This window comes from Oncorhynchus masou, chromosome 29 (assembly GCF_036934945.1).
Source record: "Oncorhynchus masou masou isolate Uvic2021 chromosome 29, UVic_Omas_1.1, whole genome shotgun sequence".
Lineage (NCBI taxonomy): Eukaryota > Metazoa > Chordata > Actinopteri > Salmoniformes > Salmonidae > Oncorhynchus > Oncorhynchus masou.
Window position 1 is genome coordinate 49106596 of NC_088240.1, and position 23104 is coordinate 49129699.

Sequence of the window (23104 nt, forward strand, 5' to 3'; positions counted from 1 at the left end):
AAGCAAGCTCAATCAATTACAGTTAAAGGGATACCTGGACATTTTTAGATCTTGGTCATGTTATTCCCATAATTTCAAGCAAAGAGAAACTGAGTTTGAAGGTAGGCCTTGAAATACATCCACAGGTACACCTCCAATTGACTCAAATTATGTGAATTAGCATATCAGAAGTTTCTAAAGCCATGACATCATTTTCTGGAACTTTCCAAGTTGTTTAACGATATAGTCAACTTAGTGTATGTAAACTTCTGACCCACTGTAATTATGATATAGTGAATTAGTATGTGACATAATCTGTCTGTAAACAATTGTTGGAAAAATTACTTGGGTCAAAACTATAGTTTGTTAAAACCTCTAGGGTATGTGGGACGCTAACGTCCCACCTGGCCAAGATCCAGTGAGATTGCAGTGCGCCAAATTCAAAAACAGAAATACTCATTATAAAAATTCATAACTATTTTACATTGGTTTAAAGATTAACTTCTCGTGAATCCAACCACGGTATCAGATTTTAAAAATGCTTTACGGCGAAAGCATACTGTACAATTATTTGAGAACATAGCCCAGCAGACAAATCATTACAAACAGTAACCAGCCATGTAGAAGAGATACACAAGTCAGAAATAGTTTCTTCAGTAATCCACAGGCTCAAACGCAGTCACAACAGGCAGACAAACAAAATCCAAATTGTATCCGTAAAGTTCATAAAACATGTCAAACAATGTTTATATTCATTCCTCAGGTTGTTTTTAGCCTAAATAATCAATCATATTTCAACTGGAAAATAACGATGTCAATATAAAAGGTAAACAAGAAAGCCACTCTCTCTGGTTGCGCGCATGAAAAAGCTCTGTGACACGGCAGGATCCACTCATTCAGACTGCTCTTACTCCCTAATTTTTCAGAATACAAGCCTGAAACAATTTATAAAGACTGTTGACATCTAGTGGAAGGAAAAACAAATTCCTACTTCCTGAATGGATCTTTCTCAGGGTTTCACCTGCCCAAACAGTTATTTTATACTCACAGACATTATTAGAACTGTTTTGGAAACTTTAGTGTTTTCTATCCAAATCTACTAATTATATGCATGTCCTATCTTCTGAGCCTGAGTTTAATTTGGGCATGCTTTTCATCCAAAATTCCAAATGCTGCCCCCTACCCTAGAGAAGTTAACACAACATTTGTGGAGTGGTTGAAGAACGAGTTTTAATGACTCCAACCTAAGTGTATGTAAACTTCTGACTTCAATCTATCTAAAAGTATCTATCTAAAAGGATGTTTCACTGAGGAGATTGGTCCTCCCCTTCTTCCCCCGACGAAGGGGAGGCTCCCCTGAGGAGCCTCCATTGCATTACACAGCTTTAAATTTAAATTATTTAAATTTAAATGATCAAAGCTTAATGTTTAGTTTATTTTTTAAATCAGTTGTGTTGTGCTCGGGCAAAAACAAAACGATCCCCGCTTGTGGTTTGGGAAACCCTGGCTTTCGGTAAGCAAATGTTCTTGTTCCAGTAGTGTTTTAGAACCTACTCATTTAAGGGTTTTTTCTTTATTTTTACTAATTTCTACATTGTAGAATAATAGTGAAGACATCACAACTATGAAATAACACAACACAAAAAAGTGTTAACCTGTTTGGGAAAGGGGGCAGTTTTTTCACACCCGGATGAAAAGAGTGCCCAAAGTAAACTGCCTATTATTCTGCCCAGAAGCTAAGATATGCATACAATTGGTATTATTGGATAGAAAACACTCTGAAGTTTCTAAAACTGTTAACTTCTTGACGCTACCCATCCCTGTCACGGGATAATTTTTGTCAGCAACCGCTGAATAGCATAGCGCAACAGTCAAATAATACTACAAAAAATTATTCATATCCATGAAATCACAAGTGCAATATTGCAAAACACAGCTTAGCCTTTTGTTAATCCACCTGTCATCTCAGATTTTGAAATGATGCTTTACAGCGAAAGCAATCCAAGCGTTTGTTCAAGTCTATCAATAGCCTAGCATTATGTACACTTAGCATCAGGAAACTTGGTCACAAAAATCAGAAAAGCAATCAAATCAACCGTTTACCTTTGATGATCTTCGGATGTTTTCACTCACGAGACTCCCAGTTACACAACAAATGTGCCTTTCGTTCCATAAAGATTATTTTTATACCCAAAATACCTCCGTTTGTTTGTTGCGTTATGTTCAGAAATCCACAGGAAAGAGCGGTCATGACAACGCAGACGGAAATTCCAAATAGTCTCCATAATGTCCACAGAAACATGTCAAATGTTTTTTTATAATCATTCCTCGGGTAGTTTTTAAAATATATATTTGAGAAAATATCAACCGAGTGTGTAGGTTTTTCAATAACAGCAGGAGGAACAACGGCCGCTTTACTCTGTAGTGCAAAAACTCACTCTGAGAGCCCCCACCTATCCACTTACGCAATGTGATCTTTCACGCTCATTTTCAAAATATTAGCCTGAAACTATGTCTAAAGACTGACACCTTAGGGAAGCCACAGAAAAAGGAGTCTGGTTGATATCCCTTGAAATGGAGGATAGGCATGCATAGGAACAGAAGGGTTTCAAAATAAGAGGCACTTCCTGATTGGATTTTCCTCCGGGAAAGAGGCAATATCAGTTCTGTTATACTCACAGACAATATTTTGACAGTTTTGGAAACTTTAGAGTGTTTTCTATCCTAATCTGTCAATTACATGCATATTCTAGCATCTGGTCCTGAGAAATAGGCCGTTTACTTTGGGAAAGTTTTTCTTTCCAAACATAAAAATAGTGCCCCCTAGCTTCAAGAGGTTAAACTAATGTCTGTGAGTATAACAGAACTGATTTGGCAGGCGAAACCCCGAGCACAATCCATCCAGGGAAACAAATGTTTTCGTTCATTGTGTATTCCAATGCTTTTCTATGGGAAACCTGATTTATTAGGGTCCAGATGGCAGTTCCTATGGCTTCCACTAGATGTCAACAGTTTTTAGAAATTGTTCAATGTTTTTCTTTTGAGAAATTAAGAAGTAGTCCTATTCATTCTGTGTCACTCAGAAGGTCTCTCGTCTTTTGGTGCGTGTGAACAATAGCGTGCACCATGTTTTCGTCGGTATTGGAAACTATTTATTCCGTTTTAAATTGTATCGATTATTTACATTTTAGGGTACCTGAGGTTGGATTAAAAACATTGTTTGAAATTTTTGGACCAGGTTTACAGGTAACTTATTATATACTTTGTAGTCATGTTGGGCGAGTTGGAACCGGTGTATTTCTGAATCAAACATGCCAAATAAATGGACATTTTGTGAATATAAAGAAGGAATTTATCCAACAAAACGACCATTCATTGTGTCACAGACATTTGGGATTGCAAAAAGGTGAGAATCTAGGTAAGACATTTATTACATTGTTATTTCTGACTTATGTGTCGCACCTGCCTGGTTGAAAAATGATTTTCATGATTTTGTATGCGGAGCGATGTCCTCAGATAATCGCATGGTGGGCTTTCACCGTAAAGCCTTTTTGAAATCTGTCACAGCGGCTGGATTAACAAGAAGTTAAGCTTTATTTTGAGGTATTAGACTTATATTTTCGTGAATGTTGAATATTTATATTTCTGTAGTTTGAATTTGGCGCTTGGTTAATTTCATCGGATGTTGTCAAATCTATCCCGCTAATGTGATAGGCACTTTAATGGATCCCTAAGAGTTTTTTTGAACAATATCATTGATAAATGTTTCAAGAGCATAGCATAACTATCTTACCCTATCATAACCCAAATTATAATGTTTCATTACTCCATTGTTTATGACCGGAACAAAAAGTATGTATAGCTACAAAATATGTTCAAAAGCTGTTAACAACCTTGTCAATTTTCCATCTGATTAGGCTTATGTGTTAGCCTCGGTCATATGTAGGGTTAAGGAGCGGTTTTGAGGACACAAATTATACATAGTGCTGGACTAGAAATAATTTTGTCTGGAGATTTTCCATTGACCTTGATTTTTAGTCCAGGACTAGGATTAATCCATGTCCAGAGAAACCTGAACATAATGTTTGAGTGAAATGGGATGATGTCTTACATTAAAAACATGTTTACCTGACCAAGTACATTAATGGGGTAAACCTACTCTAAGAGTATGTATTAGGCTGTTTGAGAGAAGGTTTGAATCCTAATCAATCCAGCCAATGTAAGTATATCTGTTGTTGAAGTACAGTTGATCAATAAAGTTTTCTAGCAATAGTCAAGCTGCTTATGCTGAAGTGCCTTTAGTACATATGTCAAATAGCTTTTGAATTTCCTATATTTTTCAGTTTAAGTCAATAGCCATTATTTCACTTAACAACCTCTATGGGATCTGTGTCCGTAAACCGGGACGGTTGTTGCTAACATCTGCTAATGTGACTGGAATGACGTTAGATATACAACAGGCAATTTTCCGGGACAATAGACATGTCTTATATGGGCAGAAAGCTTACATTATAGTTAATCTAACTGCACTGTCCAATTAACTGTATCTATTACAGTGAAAAAATACCATGCTGCTGTTTGAGGAGAGTCCCCAACAACAAACATTTATCATGGCAACTGGTTTGATACATTCACCTCTGAAGGTAAATAATATACTTACATTCAGTAATCTTGCTCTGATTTGCCATCATTAGGGTCCAAGAGATCAAATATAGCATAGTTGTTTTTGATAAAATCAATTTTAATGTTCAAATGTAGGAACCTGGGTCTACAGTTGGACCCCACTGCTGTCTCTGGCTCCACACCCACCCCGCCCGCCATTTAGAAACGTGAAAGTTAGTGTATAAGCTAATGATCCATCATGTAAGAAATTCCTGGGAGTGTGTAAACTTAATTTTTTTATTGCCATAGCATTTGTGTATGTTCTCTATAGTTATGTACTTGAAAATGTATCAATTGACCAATTCGGCACATTTAGGCAAACTCCTGGCAGACCTGATACAAAACATTGTGCAGTAACATAATTCTTCACTGGATCAGTCTGAAACTTTGCACACACACTGCTGCCATCTGTTGGCCAGAAAATAGAAAAATCATGTTGTTTTTGTTTGCATTATCTTTTCCCAGATCTAACGTGTTATATTCTCCATCATTCATTTCACATTTCCAAAAACTTCAAAGCTTTGACCTTCAGATAGTATCAAGCGTATGCATATCCTTGCTTTAGGTTCTGAGCTACAGGCAGTTAGATTTGGGTGTCATTTTAGGTGAAAATATAAAAAAGGGTACGATCCTTAATTAAAACATCGTTTTTTTGTATCAATAGAGTGCAAAGTGCTAAACACTCCGCTTTGGAATAGTTAGAATGTCTAGTTCCCTGCTTTTGAGAGGAGCTGGCTATTGTAGCTGGAGACTTCCAGAAATTGCGATACACTAACGATATGCTAACTTCAATTATCTCCAAACTGCACACATAACATAACATTTTTATCATAACATTTTTATCCATGAGTTAATCTGACTCTGGGTAAGTAGAAAAACTATTGCACTATTCTGTTAAAGTATTTGAAATGGTTTGACTAATATTTTTTCCCAGTTCTGTCTCCTCCCTCCAGACCTGCGTTATTAGAGAACATTATGGCCACTGTCTGATCTGCTCTGAGAGCTGCTGAGCTAGTATATGGAGTAGAGAGAGTAGCATCAAAATACAGCGCATTTGGAAAGTATTCAGACCCCTTGACTTTTTCCACATTTTGTCACTGGACAAAACATAAATTCCTTATTCATGTAAGTATTCAGAACTTTTGCAATGAGACCTGAAATTGAGCTCAGGTGCATCCTCTTTCCATTGATCATCCTTTAGATGTTTTTACAACATATTTGGAGTCCACCTGTGGTAAATTAAATTGATTGGACATGATTTGGAAAGGCGCACACCTGTCTATATAAGGTTCCACAGTTGACAGTGCATGTCAGAGCAAAAGCCAAGCCATGAAGTCGAAGGAATTGTTTGTAGAGCTCCGAGACAGGAGATCTAGTGAAGGCCAACCATCATGTCTGGAGGAAAGCTGACACCATCCCTAATGTGAAGGATGGTTGTGGCAGCATCATGCTGTGGGGATGTTTTTCAGCTGCAGGGACTGGGAGACTAGTCAGGATCGAGAAAAAGATGAACACAGCAAAGTACAGAGAGATCCTTGATAAAAACCTGCTCCAGAGCACTCAGGACCTCAGACTGGGGAGAAGGTTCATCTTCCAACAGGAAAATGACCCTAAGCCAGAGAACACCAAGATTGGCAAATTTGCCACTGGCGCCCTGTGCTCTTCACAGATGAAAGCAGGTTCACACTGAGCAGATGTGACAGACATGAGTCTGGAGAAGCCGTGGAGAACGTTCTGCTGCCTGCAACATCCTCCAGCATGACCGGTGGGTCAGTCATGGTGTGGGGTGGTATTTCTTTGGCCCTGGGTTCCTCCTAATGCAAGACAATGCTAAACCTCATATGGCTGGGACATCATGCTCCATCCACCAACGCCACGTTGCACCACAGACTGTCCAGGCGTTGGCAGATGCTTTAGTCCAGGTCTGGGAGGAGATCCCTCAGGAGACCATCCGCCACCTCATCAGGAGCATGCCCAGGTGTTGTAGGGAGGTCATACGGGCACGTGGAGGCCACACACACTAATGAGCCTCATTTTGACTTGTTTGAAGGACATTGCATCAAAGTTGGATCAGCCTGTAGTGTGGTTTTCCACTTTCATTTTGAGTGTGACTCCAAATCCAGGCCTCCATGTGTTGATAAATTTGATTTCCATTGATAATTTTTGTGTGATTTTGTTGTCAGCACATTCAACTATGTAAAGAAAAAAGTATTTAATAAGAATATCTCATTCATTCAGATCTAAGATGTGTTATTTTAGTGTTCCTTTTATTTTTTGAGCAGTGTATATAAAGCTCATCATGGACTGTGGGCTTGTACCGTAGACACACCATAGAGATAGATGGAGGACTCAACTTGGATGTAACCTGTAATAGCACGGAAATTGTTGTTGAGGGCTTCCACCATTTTAAAGTAAACTGGGTGTAATTCCTATGGGTTGGGACAGAAAGGAAGAGGTGAAGTGAGAGGACTTACTGCAGTCGAAATCTGTTTGCGAGAGAGAAGCCCTTTTTGCATGGATGTCTATGAGACAGTATGGATTTACACAAGGCTTATTTGATTGAATATAAGTTTAGTAAGATTTAGGGCTGTGACAAATGTACTTATATAAGTGTATGCACGTGGCATTCCGGCAACTTCGAGAAAAACAACTTTGCCTGTTATGCACACACACCTTCTCATTGGCTAGAACGGTTCCACCTAACCTCACTTGCCTTCACTCATTGAGGACATGTATTTCCATTGTTAGAACATCAGCCAGCCTGCAGAAACATTACATTTACATTACATTTAAGTCATTTAGCAGACGCTCTTATCCAGAGCGACTTACAAATTGGTGAATTCACCTTCTGACATCCAGTGGAACAGCCACTTTACAATAGTGCATCTAAATCATTTAAGGTGGGGGGGTGAGAAGGATTACTTTATCCTATCCTAGGTATTCCTTGAAGAGGTGGGGTTTCAGGTGTCTCCGGAAGGTGGTGATTGACTCCGCTGTCCTGGCGTCGTGAGGGAGTTTGTTCCACCATTGGGGGCCAGAGCAGCGAACAGTTTTGACTGGGCTGAGCGGGAACTGTACTTCCTCAGTGGTAGGGAGGCGGGCAGGCCAGAGGTGGATGAACGCAGTGCCCTTGTTTGGGTGTAGGGCCTGATCAGAGCCTGGAGGTACTGCGGTGCCGTTCCCCTCACAGCTCCGTAGGCAAGCACCATGGTCTTGTAGCGGATGCGAGCTTCAACTGGAAGCCAGTGGAGAGAGCGGAGGAGCGGGGTGACGTGAGAGAACTTGGGAAGGTTGAACACCAGACGGGCTGCGGCGTTCTGGATGAGTTGTAGGGGTTTAATGGCACAGGCAGGGAGCCCAGCCAACAGCGAGTTGCAGTAATCCAGACGGGGGATGACAAGTGCCTGGATTAGGACCTGCGCCGCTTCCTGTGTGAGGCAGGGTTGTACTCTGCGGATGTTGTAGAGCATGAACCTACAGGAACGGGCCACCGCCTTGATGTTAGTTGAGAACGACAGGGTGTTGTCCAGGATCACGCCAAGGTTCTTAGCGCTCTGGGAGGAGGACACAATGGAGTTGTCAACCGTGATGGCGAGATCATGGAACGGGCAGTCCTTCCCCGGGAGGAAGAGCAGCTCCGTCTTGCCGAGGTTCAGCTTGAGGTGGTGATCCGTCATCCACACTGATATGTCTGCCAGACATGCAGAGATGCGATTCGCCACCTGTTCATCAGAAGGGGGAAAGGAGAAGATTAATTGTGTGTCGTCTGCATAGCAATGATAGGAGAGACCATGTGAGGTTATGACAGAGCCAAGTGACTTGGTGTATAGCGAGAATAGGAGAGGGCCTAGAACAGAGCCCTGGGGGACACCAGTGGTGAGAGCGCGTGGCGAGGAGACAGATTCTCGCCACGCCACCTGGTAGGAGCGACCTGTCAGGTAGGACGCAATCCAAGCGTGGGCCGCGCCGGAGATGCCCAACTCGGAGAGGGTGGAGGGGAGGATCTGATGGTTCACAGTATCGAAGGCAGCCGATAGGTCTAGAAGGATGAGAGCAGAGGAGAGAGAGTTAGCTTTAGCAGTGCGGAGCGCCTCCGTGATACAGAGAAGAGCAGTCTCAGTTGAATGACTAGTCTTGAAACCTGACTGATTTGGATCAAGAAGGTCATTCTGAGAGAGATAGCGGGAGAGCTGGCCAAGGACGGCACGTTCAAGAGTTTTGGAGAGAAAAGAAAGAAGGGATACTGGTCTGTAGTTGTTGACATCGGAGGGATCGAGTGTAGGTTTTTTCAGAAGGGGTGCAACTCTCGCTCTCTTGAAGACGGAAGGGACGTAGCCAGCGGTCAGGGATGAGTTGATGAGCGAGGTGAGGTAAGGGAGAAGGTCTCCGGAAATGGTCTGGAGAAGAGAGGAGGGGATAGGGTCAAGCGGGCAGGTTGTTGGGCGGCCGGCCGTCACAAGAAGCGAGATTTCATCTGGAGAGAGAGGGGAGAAATAGGTCAGAGCACAGGGTAGGGCAGTGTGAGCAGAACCAGCGGTGTCGTTTGACTTAGCAAACGAGGATCGGATGTCGTCGACCTTCTTTTCAAAATGGTTGACGAAGTCATCTGCAGAGGGGGAGGGGGGGGGGAGGGGAGGAGGATTCAGGAGGGAGGAGAAGGTGGCAAAGAGCTTCCTAGGGTTAGAGGCAGATGCTTGGAATTTCGAGTGGAAGAAAGTGGCTTAAGCAGCAGAGACAGAGGAGGAAAATGTAGAGAGGAGGGAGTGAAAGGATGCCAGGTCCGCAGGGAGGCGAGTTTTCCTCCATTTCCGCTCGGCTGCCTGGAGCACTGTTCTGTGAGCTCGCAATGAGTCGTCAAGCCACGGAGCGGGAGGGGAGGACCGAGCCGGCCTGGAGGATAGGGGACATAGAGAGTCAAAGGATGCAGAAAGGGAAGAGAGGAGGGTTGAGGAGGCAGAATCAGGAGATAGGTTGGAGAAGGTATGAGCAGTGGGAAGAGATGATAGGATGGAAGAGGAGAGAGTAGCGGGGGAGAGAGAGCGAAGGTTGGGACGGCGCGATACCATCCAAGTAGGGGCAGTGTGGGAAGTGTTGGATGAGAGCGAGAGGGAAAAGGATACAAGGTAGTGGTCGGAGACTTGGAGGGGAGTTGCAATGAGGTTAGTGGAAGAACAGCATCTAGTAAAGATGAGGTTGAGCGTATTGCCTGCCTTGTGAGTAGGGGGGGAAGGTGAGAGGGTGAGGTCAAAAGAGGAGAGGAGTGGAAAGAAGGAGGCAGAGAGGAATGAGTCAAAGGTAGACGTGGGGAGGTTAAAGTCGCCCAGGACTGTGAGAGGTGAGCCGTCCTCAGGAAAGGAGCTTATCAAGGCATCAAGCTCATTGATGAACTCTCCGAGGGAACCTGGAGGGCGATAAATGATAAGGATGTTAAGCTTGAAAGGGCTGGTAACTGTGACAGCATGGAATTCAAAGGAGGCGATAGACAGATGGGTAAGGGGAGAAAGAGAGAATGACCACTTGGGAGAGATGAGGATCCCGGTGCCACCACCCCGCTGACCAGAAGCTCTCGGGGTGTGCGAGAACACGTGGGCGGACGAAGAGAGAGCAGTAGGAGTAGCAGTGTTATCTGTGGTGATCCATGTTTCCTTCAGTGCCAAGAAGTCGAGGGACTGGAGGGAGGCATAGGCTGAGATGAACTCTGTCTTGTTGGCCGCAGATCGGCAGTTCCAGAGGCTACCGGAGACCTGGAACTCCACGTGGGTCGTGCGCGCTGGGACCACCAGATTAGGGTGGCCGCGGCCACGCGGTGTGGAGCGTTTGTATGGTCTGTGCAGAGAGGAGAGAACAGGGATAGATAGACACATAGTTGACAGGCTACAGAAGAGGCTACGCTAATGCAAAGGAGATTGGAATGACAAGTGGACTACACGTCTCGAATGTTCAGAAAGTTAAGCTTACGTAGCAAGAATCTTATTGACTAAAATGATTGAAATGATACAGTACTGCTGGAGTAGGCTAGCTGGCAGTGGCTGCGTTGTTGACTTTGTAGGCTAGCTGGCAGTGGCTGCGTTGTTGAGGCTGAAAAAGAAAGAAATGTTCGGATTATTAAAGCTAATTTAAGCTAAAATATAGAATATAGATAATGCCACTGGATTATAAACTGTCTTGTTAGCTAAATGAAATAGGAAATAGCATGGTGCATATAGCAGTAGCATGCCATGGGCCTGGGGCCTGGGCCTTCAGTGAGGTCCTACACAGTCCCACCTGAATTAATCCACCTCTTATTACCATCATTATGATGCCATGGCTCTAGACACTATACATTTAGACAGAAATGCAGTATAACCAGGCGTTGCGTCACCTTGAAATTGACATTTTTATTCAGAGAATTGCAGGGGAAGAGTACAATACAGTACAGGTCAACTAATAGGCAAGAACATAGTCGAGTGCAACAGAGTTATATTAATATTCTTCTTCTATCCATTTCTGGTCCACAAACTTTGAGCTTTAAAAAAAAAAAAAAAAAAATACAATGTGTTCACTAAACAGCGCATTGTCGCTCCCAAAGCAGTTTCACTGTGATGATAAAGACATAACTATTCACTGAAAATAAAAGAAAGAAAACAAATAATTTGCAACATAGGCTATTTGCCAATTTATTTTGTTAATATATAGGCTATTTAATATTAATGAAATAAAATGCGAAACATACATACACATTTAATAAAAAATAAAATGCATTGTATGCCTACTCACCAAAGACTGATTATTTGAACACAAAATCCTTCCTCCTTTCTTTCCTCAAGAAGACTTCAATGACTCTGTTGTACAGTCTATCTGTGCGTTTTAGTTCCACCAATAAGTCATTTTCAATCGACATGGAGGCTAATGCTGAAAGCCGAGTCTGTCCAGTAGCATTTCTGGAATACGTTTTGATTCGCTTTAAGGCCGAGAATGACCGCTCGACAGAAGCCGTGGACACAGGGATGGTCACTGTCACACATGCCATTGTGTAAAGTTGCCCCATGTCCTCATTCAGATTTTTCTGCTTAAGGAAATCAAGGAGATCAGAGGGGCTTTTCCCTTCAAAATCAGTCATAGCATACATTACAGTCAGTTCTGTTTTTAGCTTGGATAGGTCGAACAGTGTTCCGTGACTCTCTGTTTAGCTGGAGAAGGCTGTTTGCAGGAATTCTTTCCGGTAGTTCTGAAAGTGCTGGAGTTCCTGGAGGGAGAGAAATATTAATTTTTCGTGGTCTTGAAACCTGTTTCGTATCTGGCAAGGGATGTTGTCCAGAATTTTGCTGTGGAGTTATTGGTAGTATGTGCGAGGGTCTCCTTGTGCTGTGCCTCTGCGTTCGCTGTGTGAACTTGAGATGCGAAGTGTCATCGTAGATTTGACTGAACCTGCGCCTCTCTCGCTCAATTGTGTCACAAAACTCGTTCACCCTTGTCAGGCAGAATTGTACATCCAAAGTTTGTTTCTGTAGAATTCCAAAAAGCACATCCGAAAAATTAAAAATCCCATTGAATGTTTCAATCAAAAAACAAAACTCAAAATCATCCAAACGTGCATTAAATCCATCAGCCATAAGCACAGTATCCCAGTCATGGTCATCATGATGTTCCGGTAAGTGGTTAAACAGCTCCTTTAGGGCAACTCTCTTTTCAAAGACTGCATTGACCAATCTAGATGTATATTGCCACCTTGTTGGTGCAACCTTAGGAAGACGACGCTTGCAGATGTCATCCAGCAGTTGCGTGCGCTTAGGGGACCGTAAGAAAAATGCTGCAAGGCCATTGAGGTTGGCAAAGAAGACCTTGCATTCTTTAAGCTTTGAGGCTCCTTGAGTCAGTACTAAATTTAGTCGATGTGCTTAAGCCTGCACCCCATTGAGTCCAGATGCCATGACTGTCGCGCCATCAAAACACTGTGCCACAACTTTATCCAGACTACATTCATTTTCCTCCAAGAAACGGAAAATAAGAGCGGCAATGTCATCAGCTCACGTTGCCGCTTGTCACATCTTCAAATCGGATAAATCACTCCTTGACTCCTGTGTCCGTCACATAACGCAGGACGAGTGAGAGCTGTGCTGCATTTCCCACATCTGTTGTCTCGTCCACCATAACAGCAACAAAGGGAGCTTTTTTAATCTCCATGTTGATCTCTTCTCCCATCACTACAGCAATAGCATAAATTAGGTCATTTTGTATTTTGCCTGACGTCCCAATGAACACTTTGTTAGTGTACAGGTGGTATTGTAAATCTGTGTTGCTTTCAGAAAGAAAAGAAAGAAGCTCCACGTAGTTCCCTTTGTTTGTGGAGTCAGCACTTTCATCGTGTCCCCTAAATGAAAGTTCGTCTTGAGAATGGCGTTATAATTATATCCTCGACCAAATCGATATCTTCTCCTCCTTCCGCCATTGTGGGTTGAAAAAACAGCTTAGTAGTACGCAAATTAATTTGTTTATCAAATTCAGTTTCCTAGTTCTAAGGTTCTGCACATACCTGCCCATAGGACCTGCCTCTCAATATTGGTAATCCAATCAATAGTCGAGCACGCACTACGCCTGCTAGCTGGCTCCTGTGTAACACTGGAGCCAGCCAGCAGACGTACAATAGCCAACTCTAAAGCTGATTGGTTGACACTAAAGTTTCATTTCCATTCACTTTAAGCTACAAGCGCCCGCACTGTTGATTCTGAAGGCCTGAGGGCAGATTTTAGACCCCTGGCAACACATGATGGCTGAATATGATTGGCTAAAAGATCTAACATAAAGACCAGCCCTCCAAATCTAAACCTGGGGCTGGAAGCAGTGCAACCAAGAGGAAAGTTATGAAATGAAGAGTATAACTCTTACTCTGGGGAATAATTTCATACATATTCGTGGAAAATATATTTAAAAAAAATTATATTCTGATGATGTTTAGGCCAGCAGAGAAGGCCTTGCTGGCCCTGACGGCCCACCACTGGCATATAGCCATAGAAGCACAGTGGCATATGCCTCAATGCAGTCATATTCGTGACATATTGTGGGTGTGGCTTTCAGTTAGTTATTTTTGGCACCCATCTCATGAGACTGAATGTCATTCCAGTTCATCTGTTATGTTATATTTCTAGTGATGGGCACCTCGGCTCTTTTACATTTAGCCAGCTTTTTTGGCTGCCAATCGGCTCTTTAAAAAATATATGTTTTGTGTTTTTTCAAGTCAAACTGTTTGCAATATTTTGTCTATGATTGGTGTTAAAACAATTCTAATTAAATTATTAAATTAAATTGTACTCTCTTAACCACAATGTATTTAAAAATGCATTGGTTTATGAAAAAGAATGCTATTAAACATTTGCATTTAAAGTATAACTTTTGAATGTATATTAACAAAGTGCATATAAATCTAACCATTCAAAACGAATACAGTCTGAATAGCATAATAGAGTATTGCACCATAAAGAAAAATAAATATCAATGTGCAAAACTGCAGCATCCCATTTAAAACATTAAACTGGTCCTTCTTTTCTCTCATCTTTATTGCCATGTTATAACCAGCAGCACACAGCAATGCTGACCATATTTTTTTTATGAAACATTTGCATTCAGAAATGCAAGCTGCCTCACGAGGTGCTGACGCAGTTTCTTTTCTCAGTAATTATTTGTCCCGTTTTCGAGAAGACCCTCAGAGGGAACGGATATGGCCACTGCAGTCTCCCTGTCATGACTTTGTCTACCCACGGCTTACTAGAGTCCTTGTTCTTCCACCAGCTCAGAGGATCTGCAGATCTTTCAGAACGAATGTGTGTGCGCTTGAGTATTTACGCCAATATTATTATTATTTTTTTCGTTCTTTGAATTAGTTAATTATATTTATTTAAATCTTTTGATTATTGATATCTTATTTTTTAAATAGCTCCGGCTCTTCTGATATGCGAGCCGGCTGACAACGTTCACCTACAAGAGCCGGCTCTTAGAGCATCACTATATATTTAATAAAATCTGACTAACCCAGTCCACTGCTTGCTATGAATTCTATTCAATGGTGATTGCATGTTTAGGTAAAAAGACAAATAATGCCTGTTCAGAACACTGACAAGTAATACAAATGTAGATTCATGATTGTTCGAGGTCTTCTTATTCAAATTGGGTCCTATGCTTTGTAAATGGCTTGCACACCGCCATCTAGTGACCACAATAACTGAGTGACACATTTGGTTCAGGACTCCAGCACTGCAGGTGGCTGGAAATAACCATCATAAGCTTGAACCTTTTTTTAAACTCAAAAGAAGAAGAAAATGGACTACTTTAAAATGGAGAATAGCACTGTCAATGCTGTCACAGACACCAAAATATCACAGATACAATGATGAGACCTCTTTCCATCTCTATAATACGCACACATATCGCAGGAGGTTGATGGCACCTTAATTGGGGAAGATGGCCATATGGTAATAACAGGAGCGGTAAGGTATCAACAACATAAATCAATGACACTGGGCCAATTGTGTGCTGTCCTATGGGACTCCTGATCATGGCTAGTTGTGATACAGTCCAGGATCAAACCAGGGTCTGTAGTGACGTCTCTAGTACTGAGATGCAGTGCCTTTGACTACTGTGCCACTCAGGAGCCCTGTTTAATGTCATTCCATTCGCTCAGTTCCAGCAATTATTATGAGCCATCCACCAATGAGCAGCCTCCACTGACACATACACACACACACACTTGATGGGTATCATTATCAAGACATGCCCCACCCACCGCTCAGAGAAAACAACAATGCCAAAATACACTGCACCACCCAGCTTCTTATCTACAGGGCGAGGGCGATAGTGGCTGATTAGGTGTGTACGTGTGTGTGTCTGCACATGTGTGTTTATGGGTGTCTCTGTGGTGGGCCCATCCTCACTGTGGACCGAACAAGAACTTCCTGTCAGGAGCTGTCAAAAAGACAACTGGCCTGAGGGCAAGACAGCCTGTAGCATGGCATGAGCAATGTCGCTTGGGTTGAATGAAGTCCATAAATATGTAATTCTTTGTGCAATTCGTATCTATTGGCTACATTGAGGTTTTTCTTTCATTATTTGTATCTGGCGTTAGTGCGTAGCCTAAGCTTTAGGGCCTGATCCACTGAGGCAAAACGCACAATGTCGATGAGTTGAATTCACAAAGAAAAAAAGTTGTAAAATGGAGAGTTGAAAATAAGTAGAAGGGCCAGAACAGTAGTCTAATAACTGGAAAAGGATGAGGATGGCATGTGTGATGACTATGAAACTATTTCCACATTAACAAGACAGGGACTTCAAAATGTCACTTCATGGGAACTGTACTGTCGGGATGGGTTACATGGAATACTAGCCTAACTGAACTCTGGACAATAACTGTAGTTCTATAACCTTTCATATTGCCTGATATAATACTAACTCCTGCAGAATTAAGCATTTCTTGCAGTAAAATGATACACCAAATTTTGACTCGGGAACAGGACTGGAGAAATAGGATATTTATTTGAGCATCTTGAGAGAACGAATGTGTGGTTAGGGACCGTCTATAAAAAGTGCCATCTTCATCAAAATCATGAAAGCTGATTTGATTTATGACATAAGTGTTTATTTTGTTTATTGGTCACAGATACCTTAAACAAAGTAGGGGTGTGGATCAGAAAACCAGTCAGTATCTGGTGTGACCACCATTTGCCTCATGCAGCACAACACATCTCCATTGCATAGTGTTGATCAGGCTGTTAATTGTGTCCTGAGGAATGTTGTCCCACTCTGCTTCAATGGCTATGTGAATTTGCTGGATATTGGCGGGAACTGGAACAAGCTGTCGTACATGTCGATCCAGGGCACCCCAAACATGCTCAATGTCAGCTTCCAGGAATTGTGTACAGATCCTTGCGACATGGGGCCATTCATTATCATGCTGATGAATGGCACAGCAATGGGCCTCAGGAACTCATCACGGTATCTCTGCATTCAAGTTGCTATCAATAAAATGTAATTGTGTTAATTGTCTGTACATACCACATTTATTTATTTACCTAGGCAAGTCAGTTAAGAACAAATTCTTATTTTCAATGACGGCCTAGGAACAGTGGGTTAACTGCTTGTTCAGGGGCAGAACGACAGATTTGTACCTTGTCAGCTCGGGGTTTGAACTTGCAACCTTCTGGTTACTAGTCCAACGCTCTAATCACAAGGCTACCCTACCGCCCCATGCACATACCATAACCTCACCACCACATTGGAACACTCTGTTCACAATGCTAACATCAGAAAACCGCACGCTCACATGACACCAAACATGCTATCTACCCGTTACAGTTGAAACTGGAATTTATCTGTGAAGAGAACAATTTCCCAGCGTGCCAGCTGCCATCGAAGGTGAGCATTTACCTACGGAAGTTGGTTATAATGCCAAACTGCAGTCAGGTCAAGACCCTGGTGAGGACGACGAGCACGCAGATAAGCTTCCCTGAGACAGTTTGACAGTTTGTGTAGAAACTTTTTTGTTGTACAAACCCACAGTTTCATCAGCTCCCCGGGTGGCTGGTCTCAGACGATAGAGAAATTAAAATTAAATTCTTGGCTCTGGTGGACATTCCTGCAGTCAGCATTTCATTTCAATGCTCCTTCAACTTGAGACATCTGTGGCATTGTGTTGTGTGACAAAACTGTACATTTTATAGTGGCTTTTTATTGGCCCCAGCACAACATGCACCTGGATAATGATCATGCTGTTTAACTTCTTGAAACTCCCCATCCCGGATCCGGGTTTGTGACTAAAGCCTCAGGCTCATTAGCATAACGCAACGTTAACGATTTCTGAAAATCGCAAATAAAATGAAAATAATGCGTCTGCTCTCAAGCTTAGCCTTTTCTTAACCTCTTACATCTATGGTGGCGCTATTTCATTTTTGGATGAAAAACGTTCCCGTTTTAAACAAGATATTTTGTCACAAAAATATGTCCGACTATGCATATAACTGCTACTGTTCGAAAGAAAACACTCTGACGTGTCCAGAAATACAAAGATCTTCTCTGTCCGTGCCCTTTAACGTGAGCTTCAGGCAAAACCAAGATGAGATGGCATCCAGGAAATGACAAGGATTTTTGAGGCTCTGTCTTTCATGATCTCCTTATATGGCTGTGAACGCAAGAGGAATGAGTCTGCCCTTTCTGTCGTTTCCCCAAGGTGTCTGCAGCATTGTGACGTATTTGTAGGCAGATCATTGGAAGATTGACCATAAGAGACCACATTTACCACGTGTCCGCCCGGTGTCCTGCGCCGAAATTGGTGCGCAAAAGTCACCTGCCAGTATTTTTCCATGGGACACAGAGAGGAAAGCAAGCTTCCACGAACTGCATGTCAATGAAGAGATATGTGAAAAAACACCTTGAGGATTGATTCCAAACAACGTTTGCCATGTTTCGTCGATATTATGTAGTTAATCCGGAAAAAGTTTCACGTTGTAGGTGACTGCATTTTCGGTTCGTTTCGGTAGCCAGGCGCAATGTAGAAAATGGAACGATTTCTCCTACACACAGACGCTTTCAGGAAACACTGCGCATCTGGTATGTGGCTGAGAGTCTCCTCATTGAAAACATCAGAAGCTCTTCAAAGGTAAATGATTTTATTTATTTGGTTATCTGGCTTTTGTGAAAATGTTGCAAATAAATAAAATTTTACCTGCTACATGCTACACAAAATGCTATGCTAGCATTTGCATACTCTTACACAAATTAGTCCATTTCTATGGTTCAAAAGCATATTTTGAAAATCTGTCATCTCAGATTTTCAAAATATGCAAACGTTTTTGAACCATACAAATTGACTAAATGCAAAGCTAGCATAGCATTTTGAGTAGCATTTATGATCTGCGCAACGCACAATTTCCGGAGGGCAGGCTCATTCCTCTCGCATTCACAGCCATATAAGGAGACAATGGAAAACAGAGCCTCAAAAATCCTTGTCATTTCCTGGATGCCATCTCATCTTGGTTTTGCCTGAAGCTCACGTTCTAGGGCACGCACAGAGAATATCTTGGTATTTCTGGACACGTCAGAGTGTTTTCTTTCGAATGGTATCATTGGTATATGCATAGTCGAGCATCTTTTTGTGACAAAATATCTTGTTTAAAACGGGAACGTTTTTCATCCAAAAATGAAATAGCGCCCCCATAGATGTAAGAGGTTAATCAGCTTCTTGAAATGCCACACCTGTCAGGTGGATGGATTATCTTGGAAAAGGAGAATGCTCAATAACAGGGATGTGAACAACTGTGCACAGAATGTTCAAGAAATATGTTTTTAGGGCATAAAACAAATTCCGGGATCTTTTATTTCAGGTCATGAAAAATGGGACAAACACTTTACATATTGTTTTTATATTTTTTTTCAGTGTAACTTTAGAAAAGGTGACTAACAAATAGCCTACTTAAATGTCTGAATTTATAAACAGAAACACAGGCATAAAAAGGTCTCTGTCACGCCCTGACCTTAGAGAGACATTTTATTTCTCTATTTGGTTAGGTCAGGGTGTGATATGGGGTGGGCATTCTATGTTTTGTATTCTGTTCTTTATTTCGATGATTTATATTTCTGTTTGGCAGGGTATGGTTCTCAATCAGGGACAGCTGTCTATCGTTGTCTCTGATTGGGAATCATACTTAGGCAGCCCTTTTCCCACCTGTCATTGTGAGTAGTTGACTTTTGATAGTGGCACTATAGCCCTGTAAGCTTCTCGGTTGTTTCTTTGTTTGTTGTTTTGTTGGCGACATTTTAAATATAAAGAAAAATGTACGCTCACCATGCACTTTGGTCCACTTCTTTCGATGGCCGTGACAGCCTGTCAATAAAACATTCCGCCATCTCTGACTGTAAAGCACATTTTCTATATTTGCGGGTTAGGGTCGGGTTCGGGCCTCAGATTTTCACTATATTACATATAGTTGAGTGGTTACGGATGGGTAAATAACAACTGCGGGCAGCTGCGGGTGAACAAACAGCTGACCCGCGCATAGCTAACACACACACACACACACACGGACATAAGCACGGAAATATGCATGAACACAGACATACACACACACATAGGGGTTCACACAGTGTCTACCCTACAGGATGTACTGGGTATTTTCAGAATCTATTGTGGTCTGCAGGCAGGGTGGAGGGCAAGAGGGCTGCAGCTTTGATTGCTGTTAGATGCAGTATTCACACTCTGAAAAACATTCATCACATTTTCTATGATTGTAGTGATGTGGCATTCAGCTAGCTAACATTTAATGTATTGAATATGAGTATGAATGAAATTCAAAGAAAGTACAATGAAGTCTGAAATTATTGACACCCTTGAAAAAGATTAGCAATAATGACAATAAAAAAATACAATTCAAATACTGTGGTCTATTGTATGCTTAAAAAATTGGACATTTATATTATTTTACACTAATACAATTGCCCAGAAAACGAGATTTTGTTTTTTTCCTAAAAAGGTATGGGTACAAAATTATTGACACCCCTAAAGATTCTTATAATAAAGTGGTCAAAAGTTTAGTATTTGGTCCCATATTCCTAGACTCTATAAACTTGTTGGATGCCTTTGCAGTTTATTTTGGTTGTGTTTCAAATTTTTATGGAACCAAAGTTGGTAAATAATCCAATCAATTCAGATTGTTTTTGTCACATGCGCCGGATACAACAGGTGTTACAGTGAAATGCTTACTTACAAGCCCTTAACCAACAATGCTGTCTCAAGAAAATAGAAATAATTAGAAAGCAGCAGTAAAATAACAATAGCGAAGCTATATACAGGGGGTACCAGTACAGAGTCAATCTGCGGCGGCAACCCGTGTCGAGGAAATTGAGGTAATATGTACATGTAGGTGGAGTTATTTAAGTGACTATGCATAGATGATAACAGTTAGTAGCAGCAGCGTAGAAGAGGGGGGTTAGGCAATGCAAATAGTCTGGGTAGCAATTTGATTAGATGTTCAGGGGTCTTATGGCTTGGGGGTAGAAGTTGTTTAGAAGCCTCTTGGATCTAGACTTGGCGTTCCCGGTAACGCTTGCCGTGCGGTAACAGAGAGAACAGTCTATGACTAGGGTGGCTGGAGTCTTGACAATTTTTAGGGTCTTCCCCTGACACCCCCTGGTATAGAGGTCCTGGATGGCAGGAAGCTTGGCCCCGGTGAAGTACTGGGCCGTACACACTATCCTCTGTAGTGCCTTGCGGTCGGAGGCCAAGCAGTTGCCATACCAGGCAGTGATGCAACCCGTCAGGATGCTCCTGATGGTGCAGCTGTAAAAAAAAATGAGGATCTGAGGACCAGATGCCAAATCTTTTCATTCTCCTGAGGGGAAATACATTTTGTCATGCCCTCTTCACGACTGTCTTGGTGTGCTTGGACCATGTTAGTTTGTTGATGATGTGGATGCCAAGGAACAAGAAGCTCTCAACCTGCTCCACTACAGTCCCGTCGATGAGAATGGCGGTGTTCTTGGCCCTCCTTTTCCTGTAGTCCACAATCATCTCCTTCGTCTTGATCACGTTGAGGGAAAGGTAGTTACCCTGGCACCACACGGTCAGGTCTCTGACCCCCTCCCTACAGGCTGTCTCATTGTTGTTGGTGATCAGGCCAACCACTGTTGCATCATTGTCAAAATGAATAATGGTGTTGGAGTCGTGCCTGGCTGTGCAGTGATGAGTGAACAGGGAGTACAGGAGGGGACTGAGCAGGCACATTTTAGGAGCCCCTGTGTTGAGGATCAATGTGGCGGATGTGTTGTTACCTACCCTTACCACCTGTGGTGGCCAGTCAGAAGTCCAGATTCCATTTGCAGAGGGAGGAGTTTAGTCCCAGGGTCCTTACCTTATTGATGAGCTTTGAGGCCACTTTTGTGTTGAACTCTGAGCTGTCGTCAATGAATAGCATTCTCACATAGGTGTTCCTTTTGTCCAGGTGTGAAATGGGATGTGTCATTTCGGAGTCACTTTTATTGTAAATAAGAATAAAATATTTTCTAAACACTTCTAAATTATTGTGGATGCTACCATGATTACGGATAATCCTGAATGAATCGTGAATAATGATGAGTGAGAAAGTTACAGAGAGATCATACCCCAAAGACATTCTAACCTCTCACCAGAATCAGTAACAGGGGATCTTTGATCACTTTTACCCTTAACTTTTCAAGAAAAAAACATATTACTTGTTAAACACAATCTCTTTCTCTGAGCAATTGTATTATAAAATAATATAACTTCCCAATTTCTTTGAGCATACGATATAAGAACATTATTTTAATTGTTTTACAGTCATTATTGCTCATTTTTATCAAGGGTGTCAATCATTTCAACCCCACTTTATGTCACATCAATAAGACTAGGACTGAGACATTGGTCTTAGACAGGTTAGGTGGTTTGAGGAACTTGGTAAAAAAGGGCTACAGCTGATGAGAAGCACCAGTATTCTGTGAAGCCATATTATTTAAATAATACCAAAATAGCAACATTAGGGAAATATTTTTTTCTCCCAGTAACTGGAAACCATGTACAGTAAGAACAAATTCTAATCCAGAAAACAAAGGTATTCTGTCTGATATGTTGGACTGTTATTATATACTGTAGAATTATTTTTTAAGGAGTGGTTGTTGATATACAAAAATTGTATCATGAAGCTTTTTGGCTTGCATGGTGTATTGGCTTGTCTGTATGGTACAGTATATAATGTAATATGGGACTTCTGTCTTTGTCTTCTGTGTTTGTGTCTAATGGCAGCACACATAAACCTTTTCATATGTCTATTTCATGTAACCTTACAACAGTATCACGTGTTACAGTATAGAATGTAGAATATGGGACAAACTCTTCTCTGTCTGTCTCTATGGCAGCATACACAGACCACAACAGCTTGTCGCCGCGGCACATCAAGAGTGACAGTGACGATGATGACTTGCCCAATGTCACCCTGGACAGTGTCATCGAGACCGGATCTACCGCTCTGTCTATAGCACGCGCTGTACAGGAGTAAGTACTAGTGTGTGTGTTGTGTGTTCTCTGTGTGTGCACGTTTGTTTTGTGTGTCCTGTGTGTGTGCGTTTGTGTGTGTGTGTGTTTAAGTATTATGTATCCTTCTGTATAGCCTAATACCACCCTATTAATGTTTCTAGTCCATCTGCGTATAATAAGATAAGTCAGGGCTTCCCCATCCATCCTAGCCCAGTCTTATAAGCAGAATCAGGGTTTCAGTATGCTCTCCTCACCCCTAAACATAGAAATCTCCAGACCCAGTACTCATACTTTAACCACCAGTCTCAGCACATCCTACACACACACACACACACACACACACACACACACACACACACACACACACACACACACACACACACACACACACACACACACACACACACACACACACACACACACACACACACACACACACACACACACACACACACA

General features: G+C 42.0%; 1 protein-coding gene across 1 annotated transcript in view; it reads left to right on the forward strand.

The window, feature by feature from the left end:
- LOC135519938 (Krueppel-like factor 12) overlaps positions 1 to 23104 on the forward strand; it is a 144208-nt gene that overhangs the window by 94949 nt on the left and 26155 nt on the right. The window contains exon 4 of the mRNA XM_064945183.1: positions 22531 to 22666. Within this exon, the coding sequence (XP_064801255.1) occupies positions 22531 to 22666 (136 nt within the window). The remainder of the gene's footprint in view (positions 1 to 22530; positions 22667 to 23104) is intronic.